The 18,288-nt window shown below is 37.6% G+C and overlaps 1 protein-coding gene across 1 annotated transcript in view; it reads right to left on the bottom strand.

Moving 5' to 3' along the window:
* The window catches only part of LOC150078093 (uncharacterized), a 101,725-nt gene that overhangs the window by 54,042 nt on the left and 29,395 nt on the right, over positions 1–18,288 (bottom strand). Inside the window, exon 2 of the mRNA XM_090384768.1 lies at positions 280–475. Coding sequence (XP_090240894.1) covers positions 280–475 — 196 coding nt within the window. The remainder of the gene's footprint in view (positions 1–279; positions 476–18,288) is intronic.

Genomic DNA, 18,288 nt, shown 5'->3' on the forward strand with positions numbered 1-18,288 from the left:
ATCAGCTTTATATCTAGTAAGAAAGGTATTTGTATTTGAAGGTATGACATTCGTTTTCTGCCTCTCCTTCTGATTTAAAAGTTCCTGATGGTTTATAGAGATATTCATAAGCAGCGCCTAAAGGATAAACCAATAATATGTAGTTTACATAAATATATATTCTTTCTTTACTCTTTTCATCTGCGAGAAAATTTTTTCTTTAAAGCCTACAGAAATTGCACATTTGTTAACCTTTTATAGACAGGGCAATGTAGGTTTCTTAAAATCAGAGGAACTCACCTTGAGTCATGCCAAAATTCGCCCTCGCTTGCGATAATCCCGTGGGACCGTAGTTTTTTCTTAAATAGTTCATGCCTTCTTGCGAACTGTAAAAAGCCTTGTAGAAATCTTGATAAGGTTTCGCAGAGGGCTTTAAGGAATCAGAATACTGCTCAGTGGAAGTCACTTCGTGGTCAGAAGACCACCTTGTATGGTCCTGAAAATCAAATATAAACGAATTAATACAGAAAACAAATACTGTGTTAAATAAAAGCTGGATCCTTTTAGAAATTTACGTTCGAAAAAGTAATTTTTAAAACTCCTATAGAAGAAGCAGTTGTATACCTCTGTGGTTGCTTTAAGAACCATATCCTTCCTGGGAGGAAAATATTAAGGATGTGGAGGATTATTAGATATCGTAGTCTCCAAAATAAATCCATTTTTCTTGGTGGCTCATGGCCCTTGTTCTAGGAAATGCAGTGAAACAAACACAAAAGGGAATTTAATATGGCTGGGCATGCAAAGGAAAATAAATATTGGATCAAAGAAGAGAATGGGGTGTTTATTAAATAGTCTCAAAGCTACATGCTCTCGAAATTTGTAGATTGGTGGGTGGTAATGAAATTTCTGTGTACGCGTCTGAGAAACCAGAGTTATAAAATTTCTTATACGGACACAAATTGCAAGTTAGTTGAATCAATGGGATGTGGAGTGCAAGTTAAAAAGCAACTTCTGAACTAAACTTATATTTAACTTATATTTTTCTTCTCTTTTGCTCCACTCCATTAATTAAGTTTATCTCTGCCGAGTTAAATTCAAGAAATATAAAGCTATAGTCTAGTTTTCAGCGAGCAATTTTAAAATAGTCTTCTTGAAGACTCAAGAAATTTGAGCTTCTTTTATTGTGGCAAGATTGCTTTAAAAACTGCATTAACCTATCGCGACGCATTCCAAGAGTCGTTTACGAAAACTGCCTTTGTAAACCTCGTAATGAGGGGGATCGTGCTTTTCACTAGAGTAATAACGAGAAATTTCTTGAGAGAATAGAAATTCTTTAAGAAAACGGCCAAAAGAAGAAAATAATAGTGTCGAAGGAACGAAAAGGGATCTCTCGTGTTGAAAGAGTACAATTTTCTTAAGGATGTTCGTTGAGCCAGCGAGTAAATTGACTTCAGTGCATCGGTGTATCAGCGAATTTGGAATTAAGCTTGACGTTATGGCGGAGCGTAAATATAGGTTACAGCTGCAGTTCAGGGAGGTCGTGTACCGAATGTATCGCTACATTTTTGTAGTGATAAACATACCCGTGAGAGGCAGGCATTCGAGGTAAACTTAGGTCAATATTAGTTGGAGAGAAATATACGGGAGTTTTGTATCAGTGAGTGTGTAAACTAGGTGATCGTGCTAAAAACTCTAAGGAATCTGTATCCAGGATTCATCGCTAAAAATAGCAAAGAGCGTTTTCCTTGAAGCTATTTTTCTCCCTAACTGGAGGTAAAAATGTGACTGTACAAGACGGGGCATAGCAAATACTGTGGAGTGACATCATTTAAGCTAATCCACTTCCACACTTTCTAGCAGAACAGTAATGACTATGATGATTATCACACGACACATGCAAGTGTAGGTTGCTTTACCAGCTGCGACGTACCAGCCGGTTGAGTTGACCTTTCATCGTGTTGTTTATCACTAACTGTAAGACTAAACCACAAAAAGCCAGCAAAGCGTCGTCCTGATGTTTTCTCACATGTTTAACATCGACAGTTTCCATGGAAACCCAGTCTCTTAATATGACATTAACGCGAGCAGTTTTAAAAGAGAAATAGTTGTCGTTATAAGTGAAACAACATCTTCAGTAGCGAGCCAATAATTCATAACACTCAAGTTCAAGTATCACTGTAAAGTAAGTTACTTTGGCTTATTTGTGCCACAAAGTCGAACTCTGATTGGTTTAATTGAAGTTGTCTGCTGTTTATCGCGAATATTCGAGGTTAACCTTATAAGTGAAGCGGATTCAGAAGGAATAAGGCGAGAAATTATTAAAAATCATACCTTTTTTTTGTAGGCAGTGGTGCTTTTACACATAGGCACACTAGGCGTTCTCCTAGTAGCACTCAAAATGTTGAAATATCCATCCAGATACACAAACGTTTTAACAGTAGGTTCTCAAAACCTTACAGTTCCGATATCTGTGACAGTACAGTGATTTCACCACTTGTCACTTCTTTGGGTATGTTTGTGTTCGAGTCCCGTAGACGAATTGAGGAATTTCTAAGGCCCTCTTCAATAGGGGCTGTAGTTAGCCGCTTTCAGCAGGAGGACGTAGGGTTTTACCTCTGGGTTTTTCAGTTTGCATCACATGCAAATCGATCCATGAACACACTTCTACACATACGGATGTGGGTTATGCCCGTGGGCAGGAAATTAAAATTAATAATAATCCCACAGCGCCTTAAGGCTCCAAATAGTGTAAAGGTGTCATGGAACTAAAGTAGATGATCAAAGTGTAATTTAAACAAAATCGCTTGGACTAAAAATTTCAAATCTCCTTGAGACTCTTTAGGAGGAAGGATGCAGTTAATTCAAGATCAAAACTGGGCATTAACTTCAAGAATTTATAATTGTTTTTAAGTCACTCTGCTGTGTTCTATCTTATAGCATTCAATAAATATTTAAAATTTAAATACCGGAATTTGTTTTATGGAAACTGCATCCCAAAAAAAATTACTTTGTTTCGAGAGCAAATTTTTTAAAGAAAGATTATCTTTGTTTCAAAACTTAATATTTAATTCAAATATTACATTCAGTAATGTTTCATTCACCTATTAGAATGGTTATAGACTAGTTTATTTTATTTTTGTTTAGCGGTTTAGAGACGGACCAAAGTTTGGAATTCGATAGCAATGGCGCACACCCATCCGGGAATATATTTTGGTTCCTACATCTCTAATAGTCTGCTTTATATCGTCATGATTTCATTCCAGCCAATGAAAGGGCCGACTTTTGTTTGCACGTTTATTTCGAAGGAAAGGCCGGTATGGAGAATCATATGTTTATAAGTTGGCTGGAAGCCATAGAGTGTGTACACAACCTCACTTAGTTCCGTCTGGGAACACTTATCAATGGGACAATTGTCCACCTAGAGAGGAAGGTACATAAGGGGAGATATTTATATGTTTGTTTTTGCTGGAGATTCCGTGAATAATAGTTGACAGTCGTATCAATGCAAAGGTGGAGGGAGCCACAGTAAATTGCATAAAAGCAAGTATTGAGGTGAAAGGTCGCTGACATCTTTCTCACAGTTCGGAAGATTTCCTTAGAAATAGATTATTTTCTTGAACGATTTCGTAGCCCTCGGCTTTCAAATAAAGTATTTCGAAAAGTTAAAACGAACCGAAGGCAAGTCAAATATATCAAAGCTCTGCCAACAGTTATTACATATATACACCCTTGCAAAAAAGTACCAGGAACCATGGCTTCAGAATTGTCTAATGGATCAATAGTCTTGTGTGGGAGAAAAATGTTCTAGAATAAAAAATGTATATAAATAGTATTTGAGACATTTATATAAGTATCATTAAATATGCTATTTATATCGAGTTGCAGGAGAGAACATTATAATCTCTATGGGTATTGTGCTCGCATGAATCTAGTTGAGAATTGCTGGTTTTGAGCAGTGGCGTACAACCTGAGATTTGGTAAATGTTATGAACTGGTTTATAAAATGTATAATCTATTTTTGAAGCCTTGGATAGCCTACAGATAAAATATAGAAGAGGTTCATTCCACTGTATAGAGAATAATAGGTTTTTCTGTTGAAAAAGACTTCAGATTAATCTTAAAAAACGTTTGTTGCTAATGCAACACGTTTGATAATCATCTCAAGTTTTGACATTTCTCCACAATGGAATGAGTACAGCCACATAATTTTCCGAATTCCACAGTTCCATCATGTACAAGACAAAAGTGTATAAAAACATTTATGAGCTGGGAAAATTCAGAGTTCGAATCCATCATTACATCGAAGTAAAATGTTTTCATCGCGATGGTGAAAACATTTTATTGAAGCATATTGATGAATTAATTTTTACCAAGATGACCATAGAGTACTGTCTTTAAGGATCGTGATTGACAACGAGTTTTACTAATAATCGATTAGAACGTTCATAGTCTGTATCAAGTTTGGTTTGGTCGCTTCATGTTCAGTATGTGTGTTAGATCCTTCAAGGTTCTTCCTATTAAAAAAGGAGTGCTGCTTTTGTGATACTAAACTCGTGTAATATAAAGCTTCCCAGGAAAAATCCTCTGTCGATAAAGCAGTAGTTGGACATCTGGCTCAACAACAATTCTCAGCATGTTATGGATTGGATTATTTGGACAATTCTTCAGTATTTGATGGATTGGATTATTTGGGCAATTGACGTGGATTTTAGACTTGGGACTAAAATTAGCCCTGTCTCGCCTGTTTTGTCTTGAAATAAAATAGCCCGAAATCTAAAAGTAGTGCGCTAAAGCATTGATATCTATAAAAATAAGCGATACCTAAAGACGAAAGAAAGTATCCCAAATAGAAATAAATCAAGTGGGCCAATTTTGGTTTATTTTTCACTACCACACCTGTGAACAAACTACCTATTTGTGCGTATAACTCGTCGCCATAGTAATAGCACGGGGAGGGCGATAAAAAAAGTTAATAGAGCTGTAAATCATTCACATCTCTGTTTGTGTGGAATGCAAAGTGCATGAAAGTATTGAAACTATTATTAAGGCATTTCGTTTTCGTCCTTTGGGTTTTATGACTGTCATTACATTTAGTGTCGTTTATCACGTGGTGTCAGGCGCGTTCCATATTCATTTTCTCAGCACCTGGTGGCAAATGGCAGAAATCAATTCCAATTTGTCATCATTTACAATATTCGCCCAACTGACGATGCTTTTTGTTGTTTTTTTAAAACAAAAGTGACGACCAGACTGCGAACTTAACGTGTATGCAAGCTAAAGGTCGAATAGTGTAATAAATTTATCGATGAAAGACAAAAAAACGAATTTAAGTTCCCACTTCCTATTCGCTCAATTATCTGTCTTTACAATCGGTGGTCTTTGCTGGTAGAAGCATCCAAAACTCGTATTTTATTCACCGAGATGACCTCATTTGTTTTACACAATTATCTTCCTTTTGAAACATTTGTTCTCATTAATTAACGTGCAAATATCCGGCCCTGCAGGTCTGCTTACGTAAGGAGAAAAATGTGACAGCGCCATTATTTAAATGCTGACCTTGAGTGGACCTCGGCACTCAATTTTGTGGAATACGGCATCGAGTGTGTTGCACATTTAAATGATCATCCGTGGAATTTTAGTCGGATCAGGGCACTCTTTCATCAAAATAAGCTGAAGCCATTTTGAAGGGTGACAAATTGTATCACAGCAATAATTACTGCTGGCCACGAGACATTTTAGCATTGGCGTTAATAGAATGAGTGTAGTTTTGAGATTTAAGAACAAAATTGGCTCGGGTTAAACAATTAGTTCCATCAATAATAAGTGTGTTAATTTATTATTTTAATGAGCAAATATTTTACTGTTTTTTTTCTTCTCGAATTGTATGGTGAGAGAAAGAAATATTTTGCACCAAAGCATCAACCTTGGTGCGGCCCTGAACTAGAGCTTAATATTCATCTATCAAGCGCATACTGTCCTGTCAAAACTAATTTCGAAGAGTTCGAAAACACTGAACATTCATAGCAAGTAGAGGAATTTGACCTTCGTTTTGGTCAGCTGTTACAAAATATGTAGTATCTTTAGGAAACTGTAGCACATCATGCGGAGAAGATCTATTTTAAGAAAATTTCGCAAAAATAATAGAAAATACTCGTAAAGAAAAGCCAAGGCTGCTGTCTCACGCGCACACAGTTATTTTTCTTACTGCTACATTAACAACAAAGTGATTTAGATTACTATGATCCTAACTTAACCTAAGTTAAGTTAGAATTATATATTTATAATAAAATTTATACAGTAGCTTAATATACTGGTGTCCCTGTGGCGTGCTAGATTCATCTGTCTACATCTGTATATATTTACCAACTTGGCTAACGTTGCTTCGCGTTGAGAGAGAGTCCATTCCTTAACACTAAATAAGAGTGAACGAGACTTCAAAATCATGGAGTTCCTGCACAGCCTAATAAACCTATCAGCTCGCTCGAGTTCCCATCTCCGAGATAATCCTCTTTCTGTTATCTGTCAGTACCAGCGATCGAAGCGACTCCACGCCGAGTGAACCGGGAATGCGCAAGATTACCGATGTGAACCTTGTAGAACAGCCGAAGCGTGCGTTCGAGCCGTATTTTTTCATTGTCAACACACACATTTGCAGCGGTGTTGGATTACGGTCTCACACGTTTCCATAGCAGCATCGGATAAAATGACCATGTGGTTCAAGGGCCACTATAAAGTGACGACTTCACGCTGTCTTCCCAAACACCTGCATCCCGTGACCCCAAACATGACCCCCCCGAGCGCCACTACAGCTCTGGTATCGTATTGGTTTAACTCCACGATCAAGGTTAGGTCAACATCATTTTTACATTTCGTCTGATGTTCCATTCTCACGGTTTTGCTTTCTCTTTGGTTCACTCTACACGATTTTTTCCCTCCTCTTATTTCTCTCGATTTCCATAATTCTTTTCTTACTCACTCTCTTGCCTCCTCCCTTCCGTTTTCTATTACACAATTAAACCGTCGTAAATTATGTATTATTACTCGTATCGCTAGGGGATCAGCGGACCTGCTGGTCTGGGGAGGAATACGGAGCATTCACTGGACTACTCGAGGCACTACTTTGATGTACCACGTGTTTTACCCCCCTTAATGGTTACTTTACGGAGAAAGAACTCGCGAGGTTTACAGTCAGGAACGTCTGCAATAAAAATCAAGGTGGGGAACCAGTGACAACTTCGTAAACTCCCACTTCTGATGCAGGAAAAACTTCCCTTCCCTTCCTTTGTCTTTCAAAAAGGTCTGTCTCAAAATTTAGAATTAATTGTGGAATATTGAAGATTCCATGCTCCCAATTTTCTCTCGGACAGGAATATTAAACCTAATTCTACTCCCCCATGAACTTTTAAAGCTCTCAGATTTCCAATTAAATTATAATTTCTGGCCTATTAAATCTATAGTTCTTATAATGTCACTAGCTGAACGGTGGGAGAATTTTCGTACAGCAATAGACTGAACTCTAATGGTATGGCAGACATTTTGCACATTCCTTCAGAGTGGGGCATATCTCTAGGTCTGTTGAAAGTAGTGATGGTCATCATCGATTAATTTGCATACAATTGATCCCTTCGGTTATTGAAGTAAGATTATTAATCATTCCAATCTTGGCATACATGCGCACCAAGATCAATGCCCCACGAAACCTTACCGCGTAGCGCAAATCATTTAAATACCAGCGTGCGATTCCAGAAACTTTTAGAATGTACTATAAATAAATTTAAACAGCTTAAGTTTTAAAATGTAATGGTCACTTCTGTTATGCTGTATACATATCGAATAACTTAAAAGTTTAAACATTTTGCGAAACATCAAAATTATAAGTAGGCTTATATATTAAGAAAAAAAAAAGTTTTAACGATCAGTGAGCACCTAAATTTTACCAAAGAGAGAAATAAGATAATTTTCACGGTTGGTTTTGAAACTAATGTCAAAAATACTTCCCTTTTAAAAATGCTATACATTTTCAAAAGCGAAGGCTAATCAGTTCGGACTGTTTGCTTAAAAACTAAAAACTGCAAGACCTGTAACCGAACTTTAAAGCTGTAATTACAAGGTTAAGAGGACAACGTGTTCATAATAACCGCATTGTTTTCTCTTTACCACTAACAATGTGGTTGTTATGGTAACAGTTCACCTTTTGAATTCCGATTTTAACCTCGTTGAACCTTCTCGTTGGCAGAAGAGAATGGTAAGTTTCTATACACGAGCTCTTTCTCTTGACGGATCGCTCCAGTAATTATATAAATCTTCTTGGGCCCCTTCAATGGCCATAAATTATCTAAGAAATAAAGACATTAGCGCAGTAAACTTTTCCGAGGCTTGGGCGGCGGAATTAAAAGAAGTACGTTTATTTTGGAGGAACTGTTTCATCTAAGCCGACTTCTGCCCCTCGTCCCTTGAATAAGGATCTCGTTTTTCTTCCCTATGTTGGAGGCTTGTAAAACGTCGGTTCACATTTGCCGTTGTTTGTGTGTGGTAATGCAATTAAAGCTAAATAAACATTCGGGTTACCGAAGTTTAACCCCAAAAGAAGCGGCGACCATCCATAATCTTCTAATTTGAAAACCATCCTCGAGACACGTAGTGCCGGCTCTAACTTTGTTTTTTCAATCCACAACAGGATTGATTTCACTTTTTTTTCCATTGAAAAGAGGCAGACTCTTCTTCAATGTTTGACTATTCTTCACTATTATTTAATGTGAAGATGCCAAATATTGTATAGAGTCCAAGAAATCATTGAAGCGGTAAACTCCAACAGGATATTCCACAAAGTTAATGAAACCTTAGAAATAATTAAATTTCAACATTTAATGAAAGGAAAAAGGAAGTGATACATGTCTGCTACGAGGAAACGCTAAGGAAACTTATTCTCATTAATTCCCGTTATTACACCTTTAACTTAAGTAGTTCCCAACGAGCTAATAGCTGGTGTTTGGGATGAAGAAGGTTGAAAACGTTGTCCGAATTAACTTTATCACATTGGGGAAAGTGCTCCATTGGAGGGAACTTTGTCGAAAAGATAAATAGGGTATGGGGACCGTCATTGTAACAATCGCTCATCACCCATCTCCGAACTGTCAGAGTACAATTTGTAACACCCTCTAGCAACAGTCCACATTTTAGGGACCATTATACAATCAGGCAAGTTCAGGAATGGATAATAACACATTTGGATGTAGCCCCAGGGGGAAGAGCATTCAAGAAACACAGGTTTCATCCCCTCCCCCATTTTTGACGACCGAGTCCCGAAGGGTCCTCAACTGCTCCAATAAAGTGACGCCATGACTGATGGAACATTTATTAATGTTGTGTGTAAGTGAAAGTCACCTGCCTGTCTTCATTAGTGTGTCTGGACTGCTTCATTCGTGCCACGTTCTTTCTTTCAATAAAATGACGATAAATATTACTTACGATGATTCTCAAGTCTCGTCACACAGGTGGCGTTGCTCTTTGGCGCGTGTTGTTTTTTTTTTTTTTTTATCCTTTGGGCAGGGGGGGGATGGATCCGATGTGATTTTCAGCAGATGGTTTGCTGTATGTATTGAATGTTAGAAGACAAAACAGTTGCTAGTTGACTTGGCGGTTTCCTTTTAGTTTTTAGTAATGTATATATTTTTTTCGGATTCGTCTTATGCATGCGACTGCATGCTGTTCAATGGTAACTGATCGATATATGATGTCATCCTTAGACACTTGTTTTGAAATTAACCATGAACACGTGTATGCCTACAGATGGCGTTTCTGGTTGAGAAGGGTCAAAAGGTCTGGGATTTATGAGACAGGGGCATCTTTCGCAAGTGATCTTCCTTACAAGTTCCCCCAATTAGTTATCCTACTAAGCTTACACTGAAGAAGAAAAAAAAAAAATTTTTTTCTTCCAAAGGATATTTGAACCTGGGAATAGATTCGGTTAGTGAGAGCAGCACAAATCAAACTTAGCACATGCAATGCAATAATTAGACAACTTGTTTGGCCACACTATTTATGGATAACACAACCTTTTATGTTTCAGTATTTGTTTATTTTATTTGATTTTTAACTATGATTGATATCATCATACAGTTGGACCTTCGAAATCCAGCAATTGCAGACCTAGTCCTTGCTGGATCTTTGAATTTACAGATTTCAGGTGGCCATATTATACTGAACAAAATATTTTAAACTTTAGATTTTTTCCCCCTACCGAAAGATGATACGTATCATGGACTTTGAGCTCAATCTAAACTTGAAGTCATATTACCCAACATCCACGGATTTAGCGATGAATGCAGGTTACGCTTATTGAAAATTTAACAAGGATTGCAACCAACGGTATGAAGATATAACCAGTTTTGTTCCGACTGAAATATCTTTTGCAATGAGAGGAGCCAGTCTAATCAATGTACAGCAATAGTATGACAGCATACTGGACTTCCATCTTCCTTGGTAACGTTTCTCCATGGTAGCAATATCACGAAGGAAATAATTACCGTGATCATCATCAGCAACGTGTTCAAGATTATTGGGGGAAAAGTCTAAATGCGAATGGAGGAAGTGTATTTTTTGAGAGGTGGTCAACCCACATTTTGGCAGTTTTGTAATGAATTTTCTATCAAGATTTTATAATTCTCTACTCTGTTGTTGCGTATAAAATGCTCACAAACTCCCTTGAAGGATTTCAACCTTCCATTTCTTCGCAATTACTGCATAATTCATTGACTGTCTGTGAGATTTGTGTAAGCTCCGCACATATAAAACTAGCACGTTCAGCTACAACTGATACTAAAAATTATAAAAAGAGCACGAGTTTATTGATCAATAAAAGTTAACTCCGTCTAAATCTCTTGCCTGGAAGGATTACTTTATTTATTCATCTTGCATTCTCGACTCAAAACCACAGCGTCAACCCAAAACACAATCTGTCCTGCACAGATTTTGGATAAAAACGCCTTTTCAAATTTCATATTCATTTTTTCAGTTGGTGTGATAAGGATTCGTGTAACTTTACTAGTCGACTTTCCGTCTTTCTGGATGAAAAACCAGTTTCGGGAGAAAAACCATGCAGCATATTCCTGAGACCGACTAATTAGGCCATGGTGTGAAAAACTATTAAAAGTTACTCCCTCAATTACATCTAATCCAGGTCCTTTCCGCACATAAGAACGTTTATAACCACCGTGTAGCTACCGGGATGCTGTTGTACATCAATCCAACTTGGTGTCCTAACTGAAAGGTTCTCTCTTTCTCTTTTTTTTCTCTTTCTTGCAGGGATGAATTTCTGAAACAAATTTCCCCTTCTAGAAGTAGTAACCCCATCCTTTAACAATGGTACCAGACAGACTGACTCTAGAGATATTCGCCCTGGGACATCATTATGAAAAACATGTAAATCGCCAGTGGTGATTTACATGGTTTTTATAATGGATGTCCCAGTGTAGTTATTCGTATTGGCTGGGGGCTCAACCAATGTAGTGAGTCAGCGAACTCTAAGCATATTAAAAGCTCAGTGCGAGAGATTCATTCAGCTGATTGAGGGATTTCTGGCCACTTATTAGGCTGAAGAGTCAGTTTATGGTACCTGTGCTTGAAGGCCAACTTCTATTTGCGAGATGAAAATAGTCAAGAAACATTCTCCTAATACTATTTAATTGCTATGTAGACCTCAGTAAGTTCCAAGAGACATCGAAAGACATTCGAATAAAAATCTTTCCTTCTGTCTTTCCTTTTTAATGGATTGAGGATGATTAGTTCACTAGGCAGTGGAAGTAGCTCTGAATATTCACCAAATAAAGTTACCGTTATTTTCGTAACTAGTTTCTGAAGTCCACCATGCAGAAATCGATACAAGTTCTTGAATATCCAAATTATTTTTGGGTAAATATCTGTAGGTAGGGGTAAAGTAAGACTTCAGCCTTCCCAAAATATTTTTAGAATGATTCTCTTGAGTCTGAGTATGCTAGTTTCAGGGAAGGGAACTTTCATTTGAGTCTAGTTAGAAATCGAAGTTAAGTCAGGTTTTCTTCCAATACCCCTCCCCTCCTTCAGGGCCCCCCCCAAAAAAGAAAGGATCGCCAGTGATATACTGGCACCATTACAAAGTTAATCTTAAAATGTAATTTAATTTTTGAAACGAAACAGAGGTTTAAAAAAAAAAGGAAACAGTTATTATACAATTACGTTAAACGCAAGAAAATCTAGTTGATACAATTTTTATTAAATGTTTCACCGAATAAATGACTGCCCATCAATCCTTAGGGTGGCGACAGACAACGGATTACTAGAATTGGAGGAGGAAAGAAAGAATTGCCCAAGAAAGATTTCTTTAAGCGAAAATCCAATTTGAATCCTTAGGGTGTGCCCTGTCGTTGCAGACATCAACAGAATCCCATGAAACGTTCCAGTGTGTCCTTCGACCTTTGTTTGATGTTAAATACTGGGTGTGTTTTTCGGGTATTTTAAACCATACATTATTTCTGCATTTCTTTATGGTCCCCCCCCCCCCCCCCCCAATCAATAACGCATACGCATCTGTTCAATATTATCGGTATTCAACGATTTTTTACCATCGAGTCCAATGCGCCTGCAAGTAATCGCAGAAAAGTATGACTACCTAAGATCGCTATTTACTGCCGCTTCCTCGTTCTGTCTCTTTAAAACACATTTCTGGTAGGTGGCTATGACAAGAGCCTAATTAATAGTCTTTGGAGAGGAAAGGCCAACAACGGAATCCGATGTCCATTCCAAGCGAATAGTTTGGTGACCTGCTGAGCAAGACAATAGCACTTTCTTCGTAATCACAATAAAAAAGGCTCGAAGAAGGATATGAGCTTTAACACTACCTGTCGGTTGTGCATAGTAAGGAGGAAGTAATAAGATACCTTAACAACTGGTCCTCGAAAGGGTGACGATGCAGAAATGGTAAAGTCAAGGTCCTCTATAAACGTTTAGTATCTCGGTAGCCGTTGCTATATTTGTCATGGAATGGGTTCAACTTTTCTAGCTTGTCATCCTCATAAATATGCAAGTTGGGAGGTCTGCATTCTCTCCTATTTAGAGAGGGTTATAACAATCAACACGTGATGCTTTATGATGGGATTAACTTTACTGAGAAAAATGCTCGAAGCCAGAACCAAGAGAAATGGAGTGAAATTGAAATACTTCTAATTGTGATGGAATTTACTATCAGTTGAGTTTTATGTTCATACTGCATAGTTCTCGTGTTCATCAGGAGTGAGCATAGTTCAGGATCTTGCGTTTTTCTGTGGTTAAATCCGTGATGTACCAACTTCTGCTCTTTTATTTTTGAGTTAAGGGATTTACATATTGCCTTAAGATTGAGGGATTGTTAATGTAGCGTTAGTTTTGACGAATTTTTGAGGCGAGTTGTGTATAATAGTTGTTTTATTAATCATAGGTATAAAATTAAGCTTTACTTCGAAATTTGAGGTATTTATTGAAAATATAGTAATTGATGAAAATGAATATAAGTTACACGTAGTGTGGTTAATTAATGGTGTCTGAAATTACTTTAATAACACGTATGAAAATTGCTGCTGACTGCAAATGGTACTTGAGAGGTGATAACTGCTGTATTCAACCCACCAGTTCATATAAATCAAATTAAAACAAAATGAAAAGTGAACAGAAATGCCAACATTTGGAAAATTTCAGTGGCAAATGCCTTCGTGATGAAGTTGTTAGTGTTCCAAAACTTTATTTTGTCTTATTTTTACCTTAGCGAATCAAAAGCTAAGCGACAAATGAAACATCGTGAATAACTCAATGAGTTTAAATAAAAATCTCGGTTAATGTACAACAAAAATAATATGGAATATAACGGACTAGAGTTTTATGCGTATGTTGAAAATATGCAAAACAGGAGACAATTATTTAGACAGCCTTGACATCGGCTCTTCAATTCTGCCTTTGGACAGCAGCTCGAACTATGCCGAATAAGCATTTTTGATGAAAATGCCAAGGCGACATTGGACAGACAATTCTGTGAGAGGAAGAATGGAAGCAGGCCAAACCCAGACAGAGGTGGTAATGTGGTAAGCGGGTTATGCAGACAATTCTAAGAAACTCAAGTAACTGTTCAAGGCCACCTTGCGTTTATTTTCACAACTACCGATTATATATTACGAAAACCTCAAAGACTCTCTTTAGAGAGTACACAGCCCATCAACTGGGATTTTTACCTGCCCTTGTTACAAGGATTATTTCGGAGACTGTTTACAGAAGTCAAGAAGGGGATCATTAATGCAAGGCGACCAGCAGTCTGCTTCCTTTTAACCCAAGCACTTTTTTGCGCTTGGGTTAAAGCGTAACCCACTTGAACTGGAGCCAACAACACCTGATCTGGGATGACAACAGATAAAGTCAAATATTCTTCACACACGAATCAAGATCGCATCCTGAAGATTCTTGAACTAAATATTACTCTGGAAAGATTACGTTATAGACCATCTACTGATGCGAGAGGAATTAATACTCCATATTTAATGTCTTCTACATTTTCATTAATTTCAGATCTGAGAAATAAGAAGTTGCCTTAAAGATTTCAAACTACATACAAATACGATTAATATACAGAATCCTGTATATCTGTTTTTTGGTATATTCCTAGATAATCCAGTGATACAGTCGCTTATTGATGAAAATAAACTGGATCAGATAATCGTGCATTGAATTTTTAAGTGCGACAGCAAGAAAAAAAAAATTATTTTTTCCGGTTGCTTAATTCTAAAGCTGGGCACTCCCAGGTTATCTATCCCTATCGCGAAATCTAGTTCTCTTGAGGCAGGAGAGGAGGAATTACTTCAGTAGTGCCATAACTGTTCCTTATTCCGGCTGTAAATCTCCACTTTCATAATACGTATTCTCATCACCCTTCACTTCAGAATAGCAGTGAATCCTTTCGTTCCCAGATAAGGAATTCGGCTTCTTTTTAACTTGGCGTCTATTTCGGCTCAAGAATAAGGGGTGGGGTTTCCATAGCAATTGCATCATTAGTTTTCCTGGCTTCTTTAAGACAAGAGATGGTTTTAAGTGCGTATTAATTTTCCTCAGCGAACGTTGAATACCAGTTTGACCTCTGAATATTGTGCATCTCGTTTAAATTGGGTTCTCCTGCAAACGTTATCCATTCTGGAATGAGTTATTTTTCGTGTACAAAAAAAAAAAAAAAAAAAATCGCAGAAGCCTTGTATAGGGATTTAAAAAAATAAAAAGAAGCTATAACTACGAGTATTGTGCTACCAGCGCGCATGCTCAAATGTTTTTAATGTTTTATTACCAGATTAAAAGATACAAGTAACGTGAAAGCGAAAAATAAGGTTCCAGTTTAACATTCAGAAAACCGACTACATCTGGATTTGATCACGTATACCTGAAGTATACGTGATCAAATTTCGTATTTTAAAAATATCCTAAATCCGATTCCTGGTTGAGACTTTTCGAATAATTTTGTCTTTGTTGAAAAATATCTTGAACAAATACACTCGAGAATCGTTTTCATAATAATGCATAATTAGATTCGTAATGTCACCGTGATTTTATCGATAACTTTTTTCAAAAGTTATCGATAAAATCACGTTTATTAAAATTGTTGCAGTTGAATTGTTTAACTTTTTTTTATTTTTGAAATTGACACTTGATAACAATCGACGCGTGCGCCATTATTTAACGAGGCTACTTCCTAATAATGAAATGTCTTTTTGGTATCCTAGCAACCCAATTCGTCTATTATTACCCTTGCTGTAACAGTATAAGGCTCTAAGGTTTTTGATTTATGTTTCTTTGCATTGTTAGGGTTTTGTTAATTGGCCCGATTTCGCTGATTTATCGCTGATGGTTGGAAAAACGATACTTTTTATCGCTACAGATATTTACATATGACTAAGTCTGAATGCACTCATGGTTAAGTTTTTAACAAGGAAGAGAGGACAGGCATGGCATAACTCTATACAAAAGGGGTAGACTGTTCGTCTCCTCACTCGAAGTAAAGGCTAAGCGTTCATAATACCCCGAAACAGTCTAGAGGCGATTGGTTGAAAAACTTGCGAGGCAAGACCAGCTAGTAAGCGTGAAGGTATTTTCTTTCAGTTTACGTCCCTCTTTTCGTCTCCCCCCACGACGAACTGCTGAAATTGGTGCTCATTGACTAAGTGCTAAGATATGTGCACGTGAGAAGCTGTGTGTTGGGTAGAGGGGGGAAGGGAAAAGGGGGTTTTGGAATAGCATAACCGTCACACTGAAACTTACAGATGTCAGACCACCATACGGTGAAAAGAAGGTGGTACAGCTGTCAGTTGATAGAGGAGGAGGTTGTGGAGCACATGTGATGTCATTAACCATTCTTTCATCCCCCCCTGACGTAAGCTGTGCTATCCCTTAGGCCGCAGCTGCCTACGTTAACCTCCTGGCCACGGGAGAGTCGAGTATTTTATCCGAACAGGTTAGTGGCCCGCCATTGTTACATATTTTGCTGCTTCCCAGAAACCTAGAATAACTTGTGAATTGCGCACCAATGCCCTCTGGCGGCGCACGTGCTTAATTAAAACTTTTTTTTTTTTTTCTTTTTATTCTGTCCACGCTCGTTTACAACGTATTCCATTGAGAATACATAGTTGGAGCAAAGCGGTTGAGCATTTTTAAAATATATTCACGGAACTTATTTAAGAGTCGCCGGACGACTCCACCTTCAAAAGAATGGGGCTCGAAGTCACGAAGAAGACGTCAAGAAACAGATAAATAACCCGAAATGTTTTTTGAACCACACACTGAATTTTAACGCTGTTATAAACAATAGGACGGGAACTCGAAGATGGATGAAGTATTATGGTAAGAATCATTATCACACTGTTCATGGACAGGTCCTCGCTATTTCTCAGCAAAAGTTAAGAAAAAAACAAACAAAACGAATTGGTGCTTCTATTCAATCTTCTAATAGAAATGTTTGAAGAATCAACACATTGCTAATGACGTTTAGCACATATGGGAGTTCTCAAAAGTATAGCAGGATCTCTTGAAACAGACAATTTCATATTCTATATAAATACATCAGTATTACCAGTAAGTTATCACCAAACACACTGATGCAAGTAGCGTGTGATGTTTTTCACTTCATGTCAACAGTGTCTGAAAAATATATCTGAGCATGCGTAATCTACAGAAGATCATTAATGGTTCTTGAATTCATAAAGAAAAAAAGGAGTGTTTTTCAGTCAATGTTGAAATTAGAGAGTGTCTGATGGATCCCGTACCTATAATGAAGACATATGACACGAGGAAACATCATTTAAAACGAGCCAAGTTCACTGCCTTCAGACAGGTGAAAGGGGACGAAGTCAATGACCCCAAGAAATTATCCGGGTGCGTTTAAAAATCTCTTTTCGAATCTCAGATTTCTATGAGGGTTAGTAACCCCCATGACTCTACCCGTATGTGTAAAAAAAAGGATGCGCAGCTTCTTTATTTGACCCATAGAAGCCAGGTCGACCTGCGGGAGTAGTTGAAAAAAATTCGGCTCAATTGGAGAGAATACGGACCAGCAATTTGGTGTTATCATTCAAATCTTTGAAATTGTGAATGCGATCATAAACTCTCTCTCTTGTGGTACTAGATAAAACACTTTTTGTACACTTCGAAAATAACGTTATCTCGTTTTTGAAGAACATATTGCAAGATGGAATGAAATGTGATCTCTAAAATCAAAAAGTTTGATCCGCATGTAAAAGTTTAAGGCTGGATTCTCAAGAACTCAGTGACTTGCATTGTAAAAAAAATATACAAATAGAAAGGTAAAAAATTGTTGCCTCTACCAGCAGCTGAGGACATGTCTTCCATTTACAGTGATATCATATTTCTATTGTTACAATCGACTGGAGCAACCACGTTCTACATTTTATAACCCAAGAGTCAACTCCAAACCATTCCCAGTGTGTTGGCTGTTTGACGTTGTCTGTAGGCGTGTGTTGGGCGCTCCCGAAAACCGATAGCTCCTGCTTAGGTGGATTACTTTGCCATTCTTAGTGATGGCCTTATTTCTTTCTAAGTCAACCGTAACCAGCGCGCTTAAGTCATTACACACTACCAATCAAAATATTGTTTTTCATTTCAAAAGAAAACGCTCTTTCGGGTGATATGCGACACTCTTCGATATTACAATTATTTTGGCCAGGGATGTTGACCGCCCTCGGGGTTTCTACAAAGTTCAGTACAACAAACAGAAATTACATAAAGTATTCGCCCTGCCGTCCATCGAAGTCCTCC

This window comes from Mastigoproctus giganteus, chromosome 11 (genome assembly GCF_048544385.1).
Source record: "Mastigoproctus giganteus isolate SK-2022 chromosome 11, ASM4854438v1, whole genome shotgun sequence".
Taxonomy (NCBI): Eukaryota; Metazoa; Arthropoda; class Arachnida; order Uropygi; family Thelyphonidae; genus Mastigoproctus; species Mastigoproctus giganteus.